At 34.7% G+C, this 25,339-nt stretch overlaps 1 protein-coding gene across 1 annotated transcript; it reads left to right on the top strand.

Moving 5' to 3' along the window:
• The first annotated feature begins 190 nt into the window (after positions 1-190).
• On the top strand, positions 191-24,918 carry LOC149781873 (Parkinson disease protein 7 homolog). The gene is made up of 5 exons (XM_089936063.1): positions 191-389; positions 13,464-13,625; positions 20,062-20,131; positions 20,873-20,956; positions 24,101-24,918. The coding sequence occupies exons 1-5, from the start codon at positions 306-308 to the stop codon at positions 24,259-24,261; spliced, it is 561 nt and encodes a 186-aa protein (XP_089792189.1). The 5' UTR covers positions 191-305; the 3' UTR covers positions 24,262-24,918.
• The last annotated feature ends 421 nt before the right edge of the window (positions 24,919-25,339 follow it).

Here is a 25,339-nt window from a genome sequence, read left to right as displayed (position 1 = left end):
ATAATTACTACCGGATATTGTTGTTTAATTCAGTTTAATATATGTATCCAGAAGAACAAATGTTTGTTTTTAGGCTACAGCTTCTAAGGGTTGCTTCGCTGCCAGTGCGTCACACTTCCGGTATTCCTTTTTTTTCTTCTTCTTCTTCCAATTGAGGCACGTATCAAAGATTTATGTTACTCTTGAGATAAGTTGAACCAGTCAACATTAGAAATATATATTTCCGGTTCCTGTCGAGTTTTATATGCTTGAAAGTCATTAATTGATCCAAAATTATTACAGTACACTTTTATTTAAGACTAAAAATGGTGAAAGCACTTGTTATTTTGGCTGAAGGGGCAGAGGAAATGGAAACTGTCATTACTGTTGACGTATTACGCAGAGGAGGAGTAAGGATAAAAGATTGACCTTTCGTGTGTTTTTATACTTATTATAACAGGCCAAATTTAAAATTTCTTCTCAGGTTAATAGATATGGTATTTTTTAGAAGGTCAGAGCATCAGAAATAAATTAGCAAATAAAATATAATCCTTTTTCATGGTTTTTGCTCATAGCAAGTGCAAACTTATTTTATTGCCTGCAAAAAAATAAAATTCGGCAGAGTGAGCACTTCTTGTAACCGTGTATAATCGGTCCATGTATTTACCGCAAGCCACATTTATAAATATATTAACTCAATATTATCTCATAAAATGTGGGTGGAGGAGTTAAAATGTATATGCAATAAAGTATTTAATGTTGCTCAAATGCACTCGAATCTTTAAATCTCAGATGAATCTGAATATGTGCATATTTTTTACATCAGTTTCCAATAATTTATTCATGACAGTTAGATAGTGTTTGTTTGCTTTTAACCATACTTATGTGATTCAATGTATAAAATATCTCATATCTTCTATACTCAAAACCTAGAAAAGTTTATTACAAATTAAAACAAGACGATTATTTAAACGGACCACAGAACTTCCAACAAGTAAGGAACAAAATATATCGAGAAGAATGTTAAAGAAAATATCAAAACCAAAACACTTACTCTGAAAAATTGCCGACGAGATGTTAGAGGACAAAGAATCTCACAACAATTCTATACAGAAACCAAGTATCATAAGAAAAGACACCATTGACCATCCCATTTCTTTTTACCCTGTGTTTTTGCACAAAGACGCAAGTTATGAGACCATACAGAACCTTACTATCCCATGTTGCAGCTAAACTAAAAAACAACAGCAAAAGTGTATCTTGTACAGATGAAGAATCTGCCCTGACTAGACCTGTGGAGATGTCCTTCCCAAAATGTGTCTAATATGCAATGTATAAAGTACATGAACAAGAAAAAACTAAAAGAAAAATAAATTAAGAAATCCAAAGAAAATTTAATGTGACTGGTAATCTGAAGAGAACAGTTATTAATAAAAAATTTGTAACACCAGGTTGGTCAATGATGACAGCTCTATTGTCTTTGAGGGGGGGATCCTCGGAAATGAATCAACTTCTGACCACCCTCTCTTCATATACATTATGACAGCCACGTAAAAGAGAAATTGTGTCACGATGTAAATGAAGAAAACATCTCAGTGAGGACAAACAATAATGCCAAATAATTGAACAAAAAACAAAATAAAGGTGTCTGGAAGCCAAGGCATACCCCTGAGCTGCTATTATTTCAAGCAGTAGACCTCCAGATTTCAGATGTACACTACATGGTGAAAGCAATTGGGCCTACTGTTTGCACCAAAGTTATGCTGCATATTGAATCACTACTGTAATATGGCCTTTACATTTTCCTGAAATTGCTTAAGAATTCAAAAAGCAAAATGCAAGACATGATAGAAACAGTTTGAACCAATGGAAAATTCGCTTTCATATGGCACTATAAACATTGCTCGAAAACCAAACCAATGGAAATGACCAATAAGTGATAAAAACTAAAGCAACTTTTTAATGAATTGAACTGGGAGTGACCTTGACTATTAAATTAAATGTTTCTTTATTCTGTTATCTGTTTTCTTGCTTTTTTGCCGTTTGAACTTTAATAGCTTAAAGGGGCAGGATTGCTGCCATCTGTTTTTATATATATATGAAAGAAATTTTAATTATTTCCTTTCTTCTTAGTCTAGTGTTGGTCAGTATAGTTGTAACTCCTTAAATCATTCATAATGATTCATTTATTATAAACCATTTGTATTTGTGTGTATTTTGCATAAGGATCCACTCCGACATGTAACTATTGTGTGTTTGTATGTAAAGTTTTTCATCTTATGTAAGGACTAGTGATAGCAAATCTGTCTTGTTAATAAATATTGTTTCCTCTGGTATTTACATAAAGTAAAAATGACATACGTCTGGGCAGATGATCTGAAATTTTATATTGAGATGGTAGATACAAGGATTTAGATCCCTTTGAACATTTATGCAGTACTTATACACAACCAGACAAAAACGCAAAACTGAAAATAAAAATCATTTAAATTAATCATAAATCTCAAAGTGAAATTTGCTAATAGCTGGTCTTTTGATATGGTGTAATGCAGAAGTCTGTCATGTGATTAATTGTTGTTGTAGGGTTTAATGCCATTTTTCAGCATACGATAGGCTATACATGGTGGCCAGTATTAATGGTGGAGGAAGAACCCGGAAAATCCCCAGAAAGAACCACCGACCCTCAAGAAGCTGCTGGCAAGCTTTCTCACATACCCACATTGGCCGAATCCGAGACTTGAACCCATGCGGACAGGTGAGATGGCAGTGATCCTTAACGGAGAGTGCTTTAGACCACTCAACCACTCAGGGCCCCTTGTGATTAATTGTAATCAGTATACCAGTCTCAAACGCTTTATATAGAATTAATTTGCCCACATTAATTAAACTTCATTACTAAATTTCAAAGGGAGGGGGCAAGCTTTTTTTTGAAAATTCTTAAAATTTACATTACAGCTGTTAAAAAACAGTAAACACTATATGTTTTGTAATATTGTTTAAATAACCTCTTCCTACATGCCAGCAAGGTATGGAATTGCTAGGAAAAATTGTAGACACTTAAATTTTTTACAAAAATGATTTAGACAGCAGTCAGCACAATCAAAGTTTTGGGGAAATCAAATAATAACAATTATGAAAAAGAAATCCACACCTAGTTACCAAATGGTACTAATATTAGTATCCCCAACTTCACGGATGTTGATGTAGCTAGTTGCTAAAATGTACTGAAATATGCTAAAGTACACTCAAATATACTCAAATAAAGTTACTTATTTTAATTATTTAAATTTCATTGGGAGGGGCAAGCTTGTTTCAATGAATGTAATGGATGTTGTAATGATTATGAAAAATGAAATGTACATATTTTGACAACACTACAGCTGTAAAATTGGACTTGAAAAATTAACAATCTCATTTAAAAGTTTCTTCCTATATTATACGATAAGTTTCACACATTTTGTTTACTAACACTTACAACATATTTTCACAGATAAATTGTCATTATAGTGCATTTTAAAGGTGGTTTGTGGTAGGTTTGTGGTGGTTTGGTGTAAATACATGGACCTTGTATATATTGAAAACAAATCCAGTAATGGAATGTTTTTAGGGGTTAATTAATGAAATAGTCACTCATTTTGAGGTATAATTTACAAATGTACATGGTATATAAAAGGAAATTTTGGGGAAATATGCCTTGGCTAATACAGATTTGCAGCTTTAATTACTCGGAATTTACAATGATGAATGTATGTCCAGTCTGAAAGACAAATTATGTGAAAAGCTTGTCTTTATTCATATTTTATTCATGTGAAAGCGAAAAACAAAAGGGATTGGTAACATCAACCTTCTTACTTCTAAAAAAAATCTATAACGACATATAAATGCTTACCAGTATGAGAATTTTTGTGTGGCTTATTCATCTAAAAGTATTGTTTTTATCAATGCAGGTTTACATAAATTATTTTTCTCTAGTATTTTCTATGAAAAGTTAAATAAAGTACTGTATATACCTTTTAAATTTTTTTATTTTTTTAATATATATGTTTTTTTGTTTATTGATCAGTTTGGATTGTAAACGGTATAAAATAATGATAAAATCACATACAAATGAAGATGTTTATGCAAGGCGTATGGAGGCTACAACAGCCGGAGCTGTGAGTAGCCATAAAATCTTTTAAAGTTATTATTTAAATTACAGGGGAGGGGTCTTATTCTTCTAACAGAAAAAAATCACATCTCATCTGTGAAGATACAAGCATCAGTTCATATTAATCTTTACTACTACATTAATTTCCAAAGGTATCAAATGGGTTTTATACTATTTTGTAGCAGTAATAATAAATACAAACTGCTGGTTACTGGTAGCAGTAGCATTAGCAACGATATTTATATTCATTGAGTATATAGTTGCTACCAAAGGAGTCTGATGTTTTATTAGTAAAGAACTTTACAATAAATCACCTTATATGGACTATATATATATATATATATATATATATATATATATATATATATATATATATATATATATATATATATATATATATATTGTATAAATAATGTGATTTCGTGTTGTCACAGTTTTGGTTGTGCTTTTTTGATAAAACTTCAGACTGGTTGCTACCTCTACCAGCTGCTCAAGGGAGAGAACTGACATGCATTTCCTGTTAGAGATGAGATGGGGGTATGTTATAATATAGCTGTATTCCCAAGAAATGAAGATAAGTACCATAAAGTTCTTGACTCATTCCAGATTTAGATACATAAATAAAACCTCCCCCACATAAAGCCCTCCCTGATCGACACATTTAGTGGGTTTTTGAGAAAACTTTTCCCTGAGCCATATCAATTTCTTACCAATAACATATAGTTTAAAACAAAAGCCAAACAGTTTCCTTTGCACAGGTTATGACATAATATTTTCCCACTATTCATGAAATTATCCAATCAGAGTTAAAAGAATTGGAACCCCGTAACAGGGGGTACCCACTTTGTACGAAAATAATAAGATGGTGGCATTTGGCCCGACTGTAGCACCCCCTAGTTAGGTTGTCATCACTATACTTTTGAGTGTTGGGGTAAAACATGGAATAACAACATAATCAGATTACCAGATTGTTGCACATGGGCTAATTACAAACAAATTTAAATCGGTCAGTGCAAAGAGGACTGTGGGGTCCAGACCAATAACAGTTGTGGCATTATTTCAAGTTGTCGCCCAACTAGTACAGGTCTGGATGGGTTTCTATATAGTCCTTCAATGTAAAACGCTTCCTTGATATTTGTTTTTTATGCCACCATCTTCCTGCCCATATAATGGCGTTTTGTTCCAAGGTCAGCTAACATTGGAACAAGGAGGCACATTTTCAGGAATATCTCGCACACTTTTCAGCCCATATAAATGCTTTTATACAAACTAAAGTCATATTGCATTCATTGGATTTTTCTTACTCTGATGTCATTTTTCTAACAAACTCAAATTCTAACAGAAGCAAAGAAAAAATGTATTTTCAAGTTGACCTACAATTCATTTGGCTGGGAATGCCAATATTGATTAAGTTGAAGCATGATTCTTTAATGAAACAAATAAAAATCTATACTGATATTGAATAGTGTGCTTAATAGATAGCTTCATTTCGTTCAAAATACTTATCATCCTTTTGCCTGATTTTGGCATGCCTGGCTTCCATCACATGGGGGGATAGGGGTTAAAGTGGTTGAAAATCTTTTAGTACACACAAAAAATTAATGCTATGGGATACTAAATTTGAAACTTATTATTTACTATTTACAGTTTTACATTTTCATGTATTCAATTCACCATAAGCTCCTTGGCTGTTCTGCTGAATTATTAAGTTCATACTTTACTCCATAATTCAGTAACCTCTACAGAAACCTGAATAACTCAGTCATTATATTCCAATGCTATTCAATTCTTACATTTTCTTTATAGGAATGATGGCATATAGAGGGCACAGAATTATTTTCGTGTGACACATTGGCCTGTTCTTTACCTTCATGTATATCACTCCACCATTGTTTTCCTATCCTCCCACCTTTGCTTAATAGAAAGATTTATTTTTAAAAAAGTGATTTGTTGCATTATCATGGCTTGTTACTCATCAGTCAGGAAGATTGGAATTTTGCCCATGCTAAATTCACAGACAATAACTGCATTTATTTTCTTCTTCTCCAATTCATTACAATTACAAACAAAAAAAAGCAACTACTTTGAGCTGAAAATTCAAATCTTAACTGCTGATCCTGTATGGAGGAAAATATTTTGTCAGCTTTATACAGTTTAAATATGCTGAAGGATTTTCAATGAGAGAACACCGGAACACCAGGCCAACCAGTCCTTACACTAACTTCTTAATGCTGAGTGCCAAGGAAGGCAGCTGTTAGTACCATTTTTATAAGTCTTTGATATGACTCGGCCAGGGATCGAACCCATGACCTCCCGCATCCAAGGCGGATGCTCTAACTACTAGGCCACTGGAGCAGTCACATGCAGATAGCTAGGCGACAAATTCAAAGACTTGCCTGCCCTACTTCAACCACCTACTGAGTGGAAGAATGTGTTGATTAATTGATCATTTTAGCTGTGCTGTTATTTACAATGACAGAATTCAGTGGTTTAAAGACCCCGAGATGTGCCTGCTGTATTTATAAGAGTACATCAGAAGAATGCGGGGGCAAGTTCAAAGACTTCAGCTAGCAGCATGGCTGGGAAAATGTGCTGATATTTACAATGGCTGAATTCAGAGGCAGAAAGACCCTGAGATGTACATGAAGTTATTATAAGAGAACACCAGAACTTTAGCTTCCATTATTGTGTTCATTTCTGATTGTAGCCATACAAATAGTACATGCGACCTCGAAATCAAGACATATAAAACTTGGACAGAACATCATTTGCAAATTTGGATAAGGATTTTTGGGTTAAACGGCAAACTGACAAAAATTTGAATAAGATTCAGAAGAATGGTAAAGTTGTTAGAACTAATAGTTTGGATGGGATAGTAGCCAAGTGCAAGAAAGTGTGTGATGCCTGGCTTAGTGTTTGGAATAAGACCATTCTTTGGATTGACAGAATTCACTCTCATCCTGAATGACAAACGAGTTGTACCACAGTCTGGCTATTCTGTGCATCTAAGGTCACCAATCTTGGCGCAAAATGCATAGCGATTTTGACCGATTGACGAAAATAAAATTCTGCATTGAAAAGCGGCAATTGTCACAAGAATGTTCTGTTCAAAATAATACATGTACTAATTTTGGACAAACGGGGTACCACCCTTATGTTTTCATGACTTGCGATATGGTGGCCTATTCTGCGCATGGCTTTGAAAAGATATAGTGTTTATGCATCAGACTCTGGAAATGAAATACATTACTTCAGAATCTTTCTGTCAGCATTTCAGCCAGTGATCTAGGTCATGTTTAGCATTAGTTTTGCATTAGTCATTTGCCTTGTTATGTTTTTAATTGCGAATTCATCTGAGACTGTGTCACAGCTGTTGCAGGCACATGCACCCATTTTTGTTAGTTAAAATGAAAAGAGCCTGACAACACCCACTCACCATCTAGAAATTAACATCAAATGACATGGTTTGTAATATGCCCCCCACTCCATGTTAATTATTTTACTGCAACATCTTGCTTGGCACAACATAGTCTGAGTTTTCTCTGACCCTTGCCACACCATTTTTGTTATTTGGACATTTATGTTGGAGTGTAAGGTCGGAGCCAGTTGCCTATAAAATAAACTTGGAATTCGCTGACACCATGCTATGTCAGCATAGGGTAGCTGCTTACTAGCCTAAATAGCAAACTTGAATGCCTTTACATTAGGCCATACTTGCATGCAATTGATAGGAAGATGATTTATTTTCGCAGAAATTGCAAGTATAACATTCTATATATCTTTAATTTTGTTATGAGATGAAACTACAGCGTTAATGAAATTTCACCTGAAACTCACCATTTGCATTGGTGGTCAAATGACATAAATGGTTGTTAAAGTAAATTTGATTGGCACATGGAACAAGCATTATGACATAATTTGAACTGTCATCAAGGAAGTTTTACAAGTGCATGTTTTTAAAATACGGGCTACCTAGAAAACCCCAAACAGCTGATTCCCAGCGTGGTGTATCTTCAGATGACTTAATTCAGCAAATATTGGCTGATGATAGCTATGACAATTATTTTTAAACCTAATGAAGTAATCAGATTTTTGGAACTGGGAAAAGTGTTAATGAAGAAACCTATTGATTTTGAGCCCAAAAATGGTGTTTAATACAAGTTCAGTGTACATACTAGATGGACAAAAATAGATGACATGCCAGTCATTCACCCTTTCAACAAATGTAGTAAAGGCAGAATACCAAGCCAAATTAACATAAATTCAATTTAAAAGCAGAATGCAGTTTTCATTTCTTTTCTCAAACAATTTAGCTCTCTGCCATAAAGCTACATTTCCCTATTGGGGTTTAGATAAACGGAATAAGTAAGAATGAAAAAAAACAATATTTTGATCTAAATACTTCTGCCTGGTGGCTAAAGTGAGTCCTTCATCTGATCAGATGGGGCCTAACATGTTGATTAGAAATCACTGGCAACTAATAGATAGTCTGTTTGAAAGTGTTTTTCTTTTGTCATTGGATGAGAATGGCATATAAATAGGGGCTAAGTATATGTTAGTCTGTAATCTGCATACTGGAAATACAACTAGAAAATCACATAAACGGGCATGCCTAACACTGAGAGCCTTTCTATAGATGGGAAGATCATCAAGTTAATATGTGTATCGATCATATCATAAGCTGTTTATCATGAATCATATCAGTGTGTAGCACATGTGTATTGTTTCATCCTTAGAAGAATGGAGAATGTATTCTCTGGCAGTGTCAAAACAACTACATTCAGCCTGCTAAGAGGGTCAAACTTCAGATTTCCTGTCTGGCTTTTTAAGGCTGCTGACTGCTATCCGGTACACATCCAAGCTACATTCACCCCAAGGAGAAAGTTCTTGAGTTGGATTTCTGATGTATTACTGAGTCTTATTTCTTAACCAGTATTTTTTTAACATTTGGAGAAAGCATTTTGACAAGAGGAAAAATCTATGCTTGACCTCAAATATTCCTCTAAAAACAGCTTTTGATCAGTGCGATAACAATTGAACAATACAAAAACTCGAGATACAGACTCAGATGCTTCTGCCCAAATTATGTTTCATTTGTTTCTTTTATCTCACCTTCGCCAAAGGTCAGTCAATGTTTTTATTCATGGACCAACTTAGATGCCATTATTACTTTTAACAACAAAATTTTAATATGTTGTAAAAGCTTTCACGTTTAGCAAAATTATAACAATAAGGAAATCTAATATCAACTAGTTGTATAAATAAACATTTTAAAATTTTAATCCAATTATTCAGCCATACATTGCACTGGTATATCATTTCTGGTCCCAAGTAGACTGGTTCCCACTGTTTCTGTAGTGTTTGGATAGACTGCGTAACAATCCCATTTATTTCTTTTAAAAATTTTCGAATCTTTTTTATTATTTCAGTGGTGGTAGATTTTAATGATAAACTTTTATGTGTGGTAGACAGCCTTTGAAAGTCTTCTAACTACCATCAGTAGAATAACAGGGAAAAACCTGGTATCTATAAATAATTTCTTTGGTGCCAAACGCAATGCTGCATATGAGCATGATTGTCATCAGACTGGCCGAAGGAAGTCAGTAGACGCATCTAGTTTTCATAGAGAAAGTGAATGCCAAAGAGACTAAAGAGATTGTGGAAAAAAAGGACATTCATTCCAAGGGCCAAAAATGAGAAAATAAGGGAACAGTGTTATGACCCTGGAGGGCAATCCAAGTGACACCAGGTTCAGAACTTAACAATCATAATCCTAAACCTAATTGGAGAAATTTGTTAAAGATTGTTTAATTAAAAAGCAAATATAATGGGCTGTGTTGTTTAAATATGAGATGAAAAAGTGAATGGAATATGGTCATTTGTTTCTTCTTCCAGTACCTTGGAAAATGTATTGATTAGAATGGAATTAAGTTATTTAAATAAATATAGAAAAGTCAATGTAATCCCTTCCTTAACTCCTAGCTGCACACAGAATTAGGGAATGAGAAGGTAGTAAAGACGTTAACAATTATTATATTATAATATAAGTGACAGTAGCAATTGTCACTGTTCTCTATTGTCTTTAATTTTCATTCTTTTATAACAGAATACTTGGCATGCTGATGACTTTAAACAACAGTATATGTGTATTGTGTTAAACTATTGCATGGAAGAAAAGGCATTATTGTTGGGACTTTTTTTTAGGGTCTTGACTAAAACTTTTTCCAAAGGAGTTCTGGACTGCAACTTGAAATTCCAATGGATAAGCCTAATGAATTGTCTGTGCATATCACTCATGTAAAACCTTAAATGCCCTGAAAGTCTCATTCTGTCTGTGTGTTCACCCTCCAATTGTTTTTCTCCACTTCATACATATTTAAACCAAAACTTTGACTTTTTTGCAACAGAATGGTTTTATTTAAAAACATCAGAGAAATCAGTTTTCTGTGATCCTTTGGCTATCTCTCAAAAGCAGATATTTATTTATTTATTTAATTTCTGTTAAGTTATCACATTTGATTGTTTGATGGAAGTATTTTTGTTTAAAAATATTTGTTTCCATTTTCTGAATTGTATTTGAGGTTTCTTTTATTATTGATTAAGTAACACACTATCACTTCATCACTGTGACTATCTTCCCTTACCACATTTGTGTTGTGTTTTGTCTGTTTCATTTCCGAGTTCTCGTTGTGGCAAATTGCACATGCTAATTGTTCCCAGTCATAAATTGCAATGTATTTTGAAGCCAGCAACTAGTGTAAATGTAAAGGACAGCAGTTATACTGGCAGCTGGCTGTGATAATTTGAAACATTGTTGAGAAAGTAAACAGTCATGTATCTAGCTCAATTCTTATATTCAATGTTGAATGAAAATTCTAATTCTAAACAAAATTCTTTCCTGAACAAACAACATAGACCCTGATTTTCAGACACATTACGCTACAGTTGCTCATATATATTAGATAGGGTGGACACCATTCATACCTTGAATTTTCTATTTGGAAAGTTCATTAAAAAAGTAGGTAGGTGGCCTTTTAGACCAAAAATCGTGCAGGTCATTCATTATTCTGTACTTCAGTTTCATATCATAGGTCTTTGATAAGCCCTTTGAGAATGAATGCTTCAGGTCTAAACAAATGCTGATTGGTTAAAGCCATATCAGAAGCTACTTTGGAGATATTAAATTGTTAGTCTCCAAACACCAGACAAGCTTTGTATTGAGTTTTCACAGCTCATCAAAGCAATTGGATGGTAATTGATTGGATCTGTGCTTTCCTTACCTAGTTTTGGAACAGGCCTGACCATAGCCTTTTTCCAGTGGTCCATACATTTTTGAAAACTTCCAAAAGAATGATTGATATGGGATACATATATAATGTATGTGTGTATGCTCTGGTTCTCATATTTTAACCATGTCTTTTTCTAATTATGCATAATCAAATGTAACATTGTTTTTAAGCAATAGTGGAAAATTGTGTGTTGTATATGTACTAAAAACACATTTTAAAATGTGTGAATGTATCATATTTATATACAGTGTATTCATGTAAGTTTATTGGTTGGTGAGATCTTAAGCAGTTTTGGTTTCCAGAGTTAATTGACATCATTTACGTGAGTTATGGCCCTTTGTTACCCATCCTCCTGACTTAGGCACTGTATCTACAACATACTCTACCAAACATTTTTGTTGCATTCAGTGGAAATTGGCATGCTGCTTTATATCAATGAGACCTTGAATAAGCTTAATTCTGGGTGTTCTGCATTTCATTTTGAAGAGTTGTTTCCCATATTTTCCCATCCTCCTGAAATTGCTTCCTGCAAAATAACATTACGGAGGAAAGTTGCATTTCAGTTAAAATAATCATGTACCTTTGTCAGGGTTCTTATGGTTGTTGAAGGTGTCTCTGACAGTTTGGGTAAAGTGAGGTAGCATTTTCAAGGCCTTGAATGTTTGGGAAAATCGAGCAGATTACCCTGAGGTCTTTAAAAGTCTTTGAAAATTGAAATACATGTAAACCCAAATGTTTTAATTTCTTTCTTTCCATAATCACAAATAAAATTGTCCTTGGTTGTTAGATTCGGATGTAGTCGAGTTTTCTTGGTTTCCTTCTTTTGATTAATTATAGTTTGAATTTTATCATTAAGCAATATTGTAGTATTTTGCACTCATTGTTTTCTCATATAATATAACTTGTATACAAAATGTTAGCAAAAATGGGTCTTGGAAATCTGTATTTGTGGTCTTTGAAAGTTTGGGAAAAGTCTTTGAATTTATCGTTCAGAATTCTGTATGAACCCTGCATTGCCATTTCAACTCTGTCTTTGTGGGTTTGAGTCTTGGTCTTGGCGAGTGTGGATATGTGGATCCAGAATTTTGTATGAACCCTGTTTATATTGACAAGACCATGGGTCAGTTGGATTTCCAGGATTCTATTTCATCAGTTGGACTTATGGCCTTTGAGCATTCATCTTCTCCAGACTTTCTGTTTACTGCTCTTTTGAGTAAATTGTAAATAGTGGAGCCCTCAGAAATGCATCCTACTAAATCTAGTTAATATAACAACAAAACTTCAGAATCTATTTCTAAGTTCACTGGTATAATCTAAAGCACTCTCCATTACGGATCACTGCCATCTCACCTCTGTCTGCGCCGGTTCGAGTCTCAGATTCAGCCAATGTGGGTATTTGAGAAAGCTCGCCAGTAGCTTCTTGTGGGTCGGTGGTTCTTTCCGGGGTTTTTCCGGGTTCTTCCTCCACCATTAACACTGGCCGCCATGTATAGTCTATCGTGTGTTGAAAAATGGCGTTAAACCTCACAACAACTACAACAACAACAACAACACTGGTATAATTGAGATGGAAGATTTATAAAGCTTAACTTTTTTTCTCCCATGATGCTTACTTACATTGTGTGGCAGTGTAAAATAACATGAATCACTACAAAAGATATGATCATGTCCTCTCAGTAGAATGGTGATGGTTTGATGCCTATTTTCAACTTGTATAAACCTTACATGGTGGCCAGTATATTTGGTGGAGGAATGACCACTCACCCATGGAAGGCTACTGGCAAGCTTTCTCGTACCCACAATAGCCAGGCCAAGAGTCAAACCCACATGGACTTAGGTGAAATGTCATTGAGCTGTAAAGGTAAGTGCTTTAGGCCATTTGGCCACCAACTGTCCCTCTGGACAATGAGATAGAGGAAAGTGAAGTAAAGAAACAACAATATCTTTACATTAGACATCTCATGGGATTGAACCTGGAGTTGCAGCTATAGCATGAGAGATTTAACCATTGCTGTCATCAAAATTGTTGGATCTTTTTTCCTTTTCAGGTGGAGGTCACTCTGGCTGGATTGACTGATAGCAGTCCAGTCCTCTGCAGTAGAAATGTAAAGCTGGTACCTGATACCAGTCTAGAAAAGGCAAAATCAGATGGGCCTTATGATATTGTTGTTTGTCCTGGAGGAGCAAAAGGTGCCCAGAGCTTAGCCTCGGTAAGTTTCATAATAGTCAATAGAACATACACAGAAACCTCGTGGATATTAACAGCATACCAAAGATGGGATTTTTATGGCTGTTTAAGGGAAGTGTATGAATGGATGGATATATGGGGCTTAATGGCATGACAGCATAGTGTAGAAATGTTGTAAAAAAATGGTGAAAAATTGCAGACAAACTTTACTAAAATAATTCCTTTAAAATAAACATAAATATATAGTATTTGTATTCCAATTAAATTGTTTTTGAATGGTGCGATCTTTGTCCCCTCAATTTAGCTTTCTTCTTTGAAGTTGGTGATGGTGTCAGTGTTTGAAGATATAGAAGGATATGCATATGTACAGTGTCACTACATCACAGCCATTCTTTCATTTAAGGCAGCAGTTAGGATTGGGTTTCCATGGGGATGGAGTTATAGGTGCAGCTTTGTACATTCATTGACATTGTATTTTTTGGCACCCTTTATAGGTATTGTTATACCTTAAATAATGAAACTTGGCATGTGAGCTGCATCTTGATGACAGTTACAATTTCATCACAAAAACAGGTCACCATGATCCATATTTTATGGTTCATTAGCTTAAGTTAATTTTTTGGACATTTAAGCTTTGTCCATGCTAAAATCATTAAACTAGACATTTATAAGCAACTTTTTTAATATCATATCCTTACAAGAAATGATCATTGTGACCTACATTCAACATTTTATGGGGCCCCGAGTGGCAGATTAGTCTAAAATGCTCACCGTTACAGAACTTTGCCATCTCACCTCTGTCTGCATGGGTTCAAGTCTTGGGTTCGGCCAATGTGGGTATGTGAGAAAGCCTGCCAGTAGCTTCTCCTGGGTCGATGGTTCTTTCTGGGGGGTTTTCCCAGGTTTTTCCTCCACCATTTATTCTGGCCGCCATGTATAACCTATCTTGTGCTGAAGAATGATGTTAAACCCTACAACAACAACAGCATCAACATTTAAATGGGCTAGGATATAGTCTTTACCTTTAGCTCATGACACCTTTGGTTGGGGCCCCGAGTGGCCAAGTGGTCTAAAGCACTCTCTGTTATGGATCACTGGCATCTCACCTGTCTGCGCCGGTTCGAGTCTCGAATTCAGCCAATGTGGGTATGTGAGAAAGCTTGCCAGTAGCTTCTCATGGGTTGGTGGTTCTTCCTGGGGTTTTCTGGGGTTCTTCCTCCACCATTTATACTGGCCGCCAGGTATAGCCTATCATGTGCTGAAAAATGGCATTAAACCCCACAACAACAACAACACCACCACCTTTGGTTTTTATACATCCACTGTATGGTGCACTGTATTATGTTATGATATTGTCTTATTGTCCATACATCCATCTGGCTGTTAACAGTAACAGTTGTCCACTACCTACATTACCAAACTATGTGTATGGATAATACTTGAGGAAGGAAAAAAACTTATTGATTACAGAGTCAAAATGTCAAAGGTTGAGATCACTGTGACCGAAAGAGTACAAATGGTTTCTTCACAATAATTCAAGTTACCTGCCATCTACAGTTACCAAACTTTGTAAAACCCTGTCATTTGCAATGTTGAAGGTAATGGTCACTCTGACTGAAAGAAGAAAAATAGTTTCTGCAGAATAACTCAATTTGTTAATGATCTAAAGTTACAAACTTTTGTGTGTGGCTTGCTTTTGGCATATGAAAGTAACCTATCGATTTTAGAGTCCAAAATGTCAATGGTCAAGGTCACTGTGATGAAAATAAGAAAATTATTTCTGTACAATAAGTTCAACATCACTGACCTGGACCAAACTTTATGGATGGCTTGCAGGTATGGTAATGACGAAATCTATTGATTTTGGCCTTTAGAGGTAGAGGACTGGTTTCTGTGACAGAAAGAAGAAAATAAGGTCACTGTGACAGAAAGAAGAAAATAAGGTCACTGTGACAGGAAGAAGAAAATAAGGTCACTGTGACAGAAAGAAGAAAACTGGTGCACGAGAAACCATTTTAGTTATCTACAAAGATATATTAAACATGTCATGACTGTATAATGTGCCTTTCTTGTTACTCTTTTCCCATTGTGAGAGAGAGGGAGTGATTTAATATGCTACAGGTATGCTACTTAGCAGCATTGGTGCAGTATATCCAGTAAAGGTGAATATTCCATTATGATGAAAAATTTGTTGCCTTCTTCACGAATAAGTTCTTATAAAAATCAATTAATATTGAATCAATATCATAAATTTCTGTGTCAGAAGAGAAAAATCCAACATAGTAAAAATATGCCACAGTTAAGGAAGATTTCCGGTGAAGTCTTGATATTTTATTAACTGGCTTACAAATGAGAAGGAGGAAATTAGTCATTAGTTTATGAAGGTTGATGTAACAGAATGCGCATGCCATTGGATTAATGGGACTTATTAATTGTCACTGGATCTTATTAAATTTCCTGTCTGTGACATGGAAATTTAAAATCAACAACATCTAACCTAGAATGGCAAACATAAAATTGAGTAAAATAAGAAATAAATATGAATCTTGTAATTGTAAAATTGAGTAATATATCTCCTTAAACTTTCAAAATGCACAGACTTCGGGTGTGATTAAGTTTTTCAGGAATTAGTACATGAAATTAGAGACATACTTAATAAAATAGACCAATGTATAGCCTCCCTCTGACTCAATAGTTTTCTAGGTAGTTCATTGCAGTATTCTTCTACATATATGAAAAGAGCAATTTTTGTGTTTAACAAACAAAACATTTTACAGTATTGAATTATTATTTTGAACATTGATGCAAAAAATAACACGAAAGTTTGGCAACAGGGGCTTTTTGGAATTGTGTACATATACTTTAAAACTTAATTTTGCTGAATAAAAAGCATGAAGCTGAATTGCTTAACACCAGACCTAGAGTAAGAATATCACACCTGTCTGATTATAGACTAAAAAAAGTGATCTTTTTATTTAAAGCTTCATCTTCATCAAATCACTGTTGATGACATGAATGGCCAATGCGTAGAGTACAGCTGTCAATGTTGTCTTGGGTTTAACACCATTTTCAGAACATGATAGGCTATACATGGTGGCCAGTATAACTGATGGAGGGAGAACCCAAGAAAACCATGGGAAACTACGAGGAAGCTTTCTCACATTGCTCACACTGGCTGAGCCCGAGACTTCAACCCATGTCGATGACAGAGGTGTGATGGCAGTTATCAATTAAGGCAGGCATTTTAGACCAGTCTGCCACCAGGGGCCTCATGCAGCTCTCAATACAATGTAGATGAATTCTGAAATTAAGAGAATTTGCCATTCATTTAGAAAGTGTTATATACTACTAATCAGTGTCATTTTCTAAGTCGGTGGATAGGGTTATTGAAAATCACTTTCTTGAGTATACCTTTTGTTATATAAGGCCACGGTGGATACTGTTATTGAAAATCACAGTTTGGTAATGCATCCTCAGATCTGGCATTTATACAGTTTAGAAATACATCCTCAGATCTGGCATTTATACAGTTTGGAAATACATCCTCAATCTGGCATTTATACAGTTTGGAAATACATCCTCAGATCTGGCATTTATACAGTTCGGTAATACATGCTCAGATCTGGCATTTATACAGTTTGGAAATACATCCTCAGTCTGGCATTTATAGTTTGGAAATACATCCTCTATCTGGCATTTATACAGTTTGGAAATACATCCTTAGATCTAGCATTTATACAGTTTGGAAATACATCCTCAATCTGGCATTTATACAGTTTGGAAATACATCCTCAGATCTGGCATTTATACAGTTTGGAAATACATCCTCAGTCTGGCATTTATACAGTTTGGTAATACATCTTTAATCTGGCATTTATACAGTTTGGAAATACATCCTCAGATCTGGCATTTATACAGTTTGGAAATACATCCTCTATCTGGCATTTATACAGTTTGGAAATACATCCTCAGATCTAGCATTTATACAGTTTGGAAATACATCCTCAATCCGGTATTTATACAGTTTACAAATACATCCTCAGATCTGGCATTTATACAGTTTGGAAATACATCCTCAATCTAGCAGTTATACAGTTTGGAAATACATTCTCAGATCTGGCAAGGTAATATTAACATTTAAAATTTGAAGCTTAGTTTACATAGATTGTGGTGAACAATATCATGCCAGCCTGGGTTTCTTGTTATTAGGTGTTTAATGTAATTAAATGATGTTTACACAAAGAATGGAGTCCATGGGTCAGTTCAAGGTCAGGTCAGTGGACACACACACTAAGTTGGATTAGCGATCAGCCAATCAGAGACAAGGGTCTGCTGTGCTGAGGTAGCTGACATCAGCCATTCACTTTACAAGTGATCAGCATCGAGAGTGGTCTGTTTTGTTTTTTATTGTGTAAATAGGTCCTTATGGAACCACTGCTTGGACATCATTTGGAAGAATGATCTTTTTATTTGTTTTATGTCTTTTATGCCCTCTGATAGGGTTACCGAGGTCACTTTAGTCTGAAGTTATTCTTGATATGATAATGTGTACAGTGGCTACTGGAGATTACTGGAAGGTTTTGTAGTGGCAGTGGTTCAATGTATTCAGGTTTAATTTGGGAATATCCCATAGATAAGAGCATTTCTCTGTCAAAACAAACTTAAAAGGGTCCAGAAAACACAAGATTTGCATGTTGTTGTGTGAATAATGTATCACAAGTCTTAGGTTTGTCATTGATAATTGCAGACCTGAAAAACTTAAGCAAATTAAATGATTTTATGTAATTTTTGATCAAGTAAACTTTCAGTATTTCTGGAATACAGAATATAATGGTGATTTGGGTCACTGTTTCACTTTTATGAGGTTATCAAATCTAATGGTTTCACATCTGCAGTTGGAAATAGGATACTTGTTGACTTTTTTATTTTCTTGGCTGTGATATAGAAATCAGGGATCGTCCTGGGCTTCGCCAATGTCGCAAATTGCGATTTTTTTTCCTTATTGGCGACAAAAATATCCCATCTGGCGAGTTTTTTGGTGACATACTTTTTGGTTATTTAATTTGTACATACAATCATGGATTTGGACTGGATAAATTAAAAGCAAGAACGAAAGGAAGCCACAAACCTGACTAAGCAATGCATTGGAATCAATCTGTTACATAAACGATCCTTTGTTCGTATTGACAACCCCATCTTTACAGTGCATTGTTACATCATAATCTGCTTATGCTGACATCCGGGCTGAGTACTGTATGCTGTGATAAAGTCAATCATGCTACCGCACTATACCTACAACTGACCGACTTCTGAAGACGTTAATAGAACAGATACAATTAAATTGTATGGCTAATCCTTCTGTGTTTTTTTTTTATACATATACCAAAACAATAGTTTTGCTAAACCTTCATAGAAAACTTATAACCTCTGAAGTACCGACTGTGTATAAATACAAAGCAAATGGAAAAATTCTCAATCACAATTATATCTGTCGCCAGTGCAGCATTTTACTCATTGATCTTTTCCTTTTGCCATCAATTCCGTGTTACGGCTGCAGAGACTTAAACTCCACAACAAGAAATAGCATAAAAAATAAAATAAAAAAAAAACAGTTTTGCATAATTAATAATAATTATTTATTTCTCAAAATACAGGAGTGAAAGAATCCCTAAATTGGGTGTGAATTTATGCTTATATATACGGTCCAATATTGCCAGGTGTTGACTCCTGTAAGTTTCATTCGTGGGAATGGAGATCCTATTTTGCTTGTCGAGAAATTTTATACTGCATTCAGTAATCATTCTTGGGATCTAGGAAGCAATTCACTACAAGCTTTGGGATGCTAGCCGGGGTGGGGTGGGGGGCTGCTGAGAGACTACTGGTGTCACCTTTCAGCACTGTAGACTGTGAACGTGGATTCAGTAACATGAACCTCATAAAAACTGACATCAGAAATAAGCTCTGCATCTCATCTCTCGAGAATTTAATGAGAATCAGCATGTACAGATGTGAAAAATTAGACTTTGAAACTGCATTCAACAAGTGGGCAACTCTAAAATCGCGACAGATCTTCATGTAACAGTTTGTAACATTTTGTTAATGCTTGTTGTAATTAAAGTATTAACTAACCCATCTTTTGTAATTTTCATTGCCTGTTACATTAATAGACTAAATTAACACTTGGAAAAATGTACACTAGTTTTGGCGACACTTTTTGAAAATTGGCGACAAAATATTGAGGTTGGCGATTTTTTTGGCGACAGCTTTTTAAAAGCCAGGACCATCCCTGTGAAATAGTGTACAAAACTTCCTTGACTGTAACGTACAGTAGTAGAACAATTCCTTGCCTTTAGTGTAAATTAGTGTACATAATTTAGTCTTTATTTACTTGCTATATATGTGGGTTTCAGATTTTATTTTGGTTTGCTAATGTGTTTTTATTTGCTTTTGGCCGTAAGTCCTCAGAAGTGAAAGCAGTTCTTCAAGATCAGGAGAAGAGTGGACAGTGGATTGCAGCAGTTTGTGCAGGTAAGTAAATTTCACCATAATTTAGAATCTCATAAAGTTCTCCCAGACAAAAAGAAGAATATCATAAAGGATGTCAAGGTTTTTGTAATTTTTTAAGAGCAATTTATTTAATATTTTGGGGGGTTGAAAGCACAGGAGCATAAGGATACAATATGTTATACAGGCTGTAAGACACCATATATGCTCAGTTATAAGTCCTACTGAAAACAGCATAGACCCAGATGTGCTGCCACATAATGCACCAGCATATCAGGATCTGTATTGTTCTTTTGATTACTCTTAACATACCTAGATCTGCCAGCACATTATATGACATCAGATCTGGGTCTTTGAAGTTTGTAGTTTGACTCCAGATATAAGAGAGTGTATGCCACATATCATTGTCTTCTATATCCATGAAACCCTTTTCCACTGGTAAATTTTTTATTCCAGATTGTGAATGATATGACTTATACTGTTAATCCCTTCTCAGTTCTTATAGCATGGAGAGTTCAATTTATTTATAATGAAGTTCAAATTTTCAGTTCATTGCTTCTTACTCTTTAAAAATTGTGAAATTATTCAGATATTTTAGAACCTGAATCCACATCCTCCTTTAATTTAATTCTTTACAGCTTCAGTTAATAAAAACAAAATTAATATTGGAAATTAATATTGGATTTCAGGTATTACTTAAAAGAATTAGAAGTTGTTTATCGAAATAAAATTTCTCTGACCTCATCTTGCTCATACTTCTTTCAGCTCCCATTGCACTGGCCAGTCATGAGATTGGAAAAGGAAAAACGGTCACCTCACATCCAAGTGTAAAAGAAATAATGGTAGATGGTAAGTCCATAACTGTCCTCCTTTACTATGTTACAGAAATTTTCTTTGTTCTTGAAAATAAAATGCTGCTTCTGACAGCTTCTGTGCAAAACTAAGATAACATATCGGAAAAGGAAAGACAAAAAAGTACGATGTTACATGGCTACAGTTAAGAATTTTTGTCTTTCTTTCTTTATCCGCTTTAGGTGAGCACATGCTGCGCCACATCCCAGTCACTCTCAAATGATCTTTACTAAAGTTTGAGCTAAAATGTTTACATTTGGTTTTTATTTGTTCTTCAGAGATTTTGTTACATGGGTATATGCAGGGTTTTACTGGTAAATTTGTCCTTGTAAAGGAAAAAGAAGAGACTATCAGTCTTTGTGTAACGACAAACTGTAAAATGCATTTTAAGTCTAGAAAAATTAACTGTCTCAGCATCAAAGTCAGTCACAAGTCGATCTATTCTTTTCATGCAAGTGTGGTCCCATATTGCAGACTTTAATAAATGATTGACAACAGCAACACCATCAGAAGAAGTCAGCTTATTTCTTTGATGGACTCAGGTGGTGAAATGGTATATACACATGGTATGATTCTACTCGGAGTTCCCATGGTTATCAAAGTACTGAAACATGGTATTGGATTACTGTTGCAGCTTAGCAAGTGAGGGAGCCTAGAAGCCATGCGTAGTTGCTGTCAAAACAGTGCCTAAAGCCATCAAATAGATAAGCTGATTCTCATTCAAGCGCTGTTATGTGTAACTAATTGTTGGTTTAAGAAGCAATATAAACAAAAGCACCCATATATTTGCTTCATAGATGTTAATCCTAGCTTTTATTTCTTTTTATTCAAAACAAATTAATAACCACATGTGTTTGTTTGATACGGGACTAGCTTGGCTTGGCTTTTGCTGCTTTCTATTTATGGATGACTGTAAGTCATGTGATCTTATAAGCCTTTATGTTGGGATATGTGGTCAGAGCGAGTTGGCTATCAAAAAGTGGTAATTTGCCCATCAGATTCATGAAGCATAGAGCACTTGTCGTGTCAGCAACATTTTGACATGTGCTGTCTGCTTGATGAATCTGGTTTTCTCCAAATTGCTGCGACTGCGATAGGTTTTCTAGTTGTTATAGGAATAAATATGTTGGGAATTAAGTGAGCTTTTGTTCTTTTTACAAACATTGTGTGAGATTCGTTCAAGATTTTCAAATTTTTTGTACAATAACACTGGAATTAGGTTTATTGTAGATACTACATCAACTCTTGGATAACTGATGTCATAGGGTTGCGAGATATTTAGTCATATGACTAGCCATGCAAATGGCGAGTACCAGGTAAAATTTCATCAGTGCTATAGTTCCATATTGTCGCCAGATTAATGACATAACGATTATTTTAATCATAATTTCTGATAAAATAAATCATCAATTTCATGCAGATATGGTTCAACATAAAGTCATTTAAGTTTACTAGGCCCGCAGGAAGTTAATTCCAACTTTTGTTAATAAATGTCAAAATATATAAATTGGGTTGGGAATGGTCAGAAGAAACTCAGACTAAGGATTACACTACTGTCATGGTGATGATTTGTGATGCTGTCAATGCAACTATTGTAAAGGTCAGAAACACATTTATTTCACTTTCTTTTTCATAAGTATTGTTTACAACATAATTTTCCCTACTTTATGCATTGATGCTATTGGCTGATTAGCATTTGTGCCAGTAAAATTCAGCATTGTACTGACTTTCCATCCACGCTGGTGTGAAATACTGGTGGTTGCACAACCCTTGAAGAATCTCTGGTTCATGTTGTTTTAAGTTTGAAAGATCAGTCTCTCAAGATAGCTAAATTTCTAAGAGATAATAATGCACATAGCATTCTTTTGCTGCTGGTATAGAAAAATGAATTATTGTTCTTATCAATGCGTTACTTGTTGTGATGAATGAAAGATGGCAGAAGGACATACAGAGACAAGTCATTGAGTTTGTCATTGTGAAATTTTAATGATATTTGGTTCATTTAGGTCACAGACTTGTAATCATTTTGACAAGATTATAAGATTTCAGTGAACTTTCCTACCATTGATTGTTGAAACCTGGACAACTTTTGATAATTCATAAGTATTGTTTTTAATTTCAGATTGTTCTGTACAGCTATACATATTTATTGATTTTGTTCCGTATGATTTCCTTAATAGAGACTTTGTATTAGTTTTGCAACAATGCAGACCTGTCACCCCATGGAGATCTATTTAGTTTAAACAGTTCAATATAAAAATCATTAGCAGTGACGCATTTTTGTAATTTTTTTTAAGAGTCCTTATTTTTAAACAATATTATTCTCAAAGACCTACTTGATGCAACATTGATTAAAACATTTTTGTTGCTAAACTGCAAAATTTCCAATTTTTTCTAAAACATTTTGCCATTTAAATATAATTGAAAGTGTTTTTTGATGCTGTACTGTGACAGTGATAAGTGCATGTGGCATTACCATTGTCCATCTATCTGTCACACTTTGTTAGTTACTGCAGTTAGATCAGTTTGCAGGTACTGTGATGGAGCATCCAGTTTCTAGTTTTATAAAATCTACTTTGTTAGTTACTGCAGTTAGATCAGTTTGCAGGTACTATGATGGAGCATCCAGTTTCTAGTTTTATAAAATCTACTTTGTTAGTTACTGCAGTTAGATCAGTTTGCAGGTACTGTGATGGAGCATCCAGTTTCTAGTTTTATAAAATCTACTTTGTTCTGGTCCATTCTATAAAAATGTTAAGATATTTCAGGAAATATAAAATAAGAGACATTGTTAAGAAACCTGCATCAGTAGGACTTGTTTCAGGTTATCTACATAAATATGACTTGTTTCAGGCAACTTACATAGAGATATAAATATGCCTAGTTTCAGCAAACCTGCATAAATGCCTTGTTCCAAGAAACCTACATAGATATGCCTTGTTTCAGGAAACCTACATAATGATACCTTTTTCAGGAACCCTACATAAATCTACTTGTTTCAGCAAGCCTGCCAAAATATGCATTGTTTCAGGATGTTATGTAATATGCAAAATGAGAAAACACCTTTTCTTCTACTTACTTTGTAGTTTATAAAGGAGTTTCTTGCAAAAATTAATCCAGTACATACCTTGTCATTTCCAGGCGGTTATACCTATTCAGAAGACCGAGTCGTACAAGATGGGAAGTTAATAACAAGTCGTGGTCCTGGAACCTGCTTCGAATTTGCCCTTAAAATTGTAGAGAGCTTACAGGGAGAAGAGAAAGCAAAGTCACTTATTCAACCAATGCTGCTTAAGCTGTGAGAATTCTCACTGTGTCGAGTGAGTATTGCCCTTTGTAGTGGTGGAAAAAGCCATTTCTCAGCAGCCGAAGACATGTTGGATTTGCTGGACAAATAAAATTTTCTAACTCATTAAACAAGATGATCCAAGACAGAATGTAAAGGAAAAATGGAATTTTCATGAAAATCTTCATCCTTGGTGATTAGATCAATCAGGAATTTTTCCAGCCCTGCTCAGGACATTGCTGACTTGAAGACTGAAAACATTTAATCTTCCATCGCAAGAAGAAGCCATTTTGATAGTTACCCATTATCCATCATTAAGTTTAATTTGAAACATTAGGATAGGTCTGTTTCCTTATGTTGTCTTATATTCAGATCTAAAATGATACTTTGAGAAATATCTTACACCTTCTGAGATGAGTCTTAAAACACCTTTTTCACCACGTCTTTACAACCTGTACAGTAGAATATATGATACATGTATATGGCTAATTTACATTCTTTGTAATTTGAAAATGTATTGTTTTCCAAAGAGCCAGGTGTCATCAGTTACATGTGATAACAAGATGAAGGAACTTTTCAAGCAATTAGATAACCAAGCTTAATAAATTACTATGTCAACCTTATGTAGATCGTGATTTACTTATATTACTATTCATATAAATCATGACTTCTTGGTGCTTGTTCTTCTGTATTATGATTTTAGGCTAGTTTCATAATGGCGAAACCATGTAGTTTTGTTATGATACTTTCTGCATTATAATTTCAAACTACATGTAGAAGTAAGCTTACTCCCCATTAACTAGAAGAAAATTATGTGCCATATAAAGGCTTCAGGACAGCAACTATAACTAAATCATCTACTTAACTTTATAAATTTGTGTGGAATGTTTTCTCCATACTTCTCATAAGCAGAGCTGGATCCAAAACTAAACTTGGTACAGTGACTTGTGCCCATGTTTTACATGGTATTAGTTGACTTGTGCCCGTGTTTTTAATAGGTGTTAGTTGACTTGTGCCCATGTTTTATGTGGTATTAGTTGACTTGTGCCCATGTTTTTATGTGGGTGCTGCTGGTTGATTTGTGCCCATATTTT

The sequence above is a fragment of the Sinohyriopsis cumingii genome, chromosome 15 (assembly GCF_028554795.1).
Source record: "Sinohyriopsis cumingii isolate HCF-2022 chromosome 15, ASM2855479v2, whole genome shotgun sequence".
Taxonomy (NCBI): Eukaryota; Metazoa; Mollusca; class Bivalvia; order Unionida; family Unionidae; genus Sinohyriopsis; species Sinohyriopsis cumingii.
Note: the sequence above shows the minus strand (reverse complement) of the source record. Positions and strands in the feature narration are given on the sequence as shown.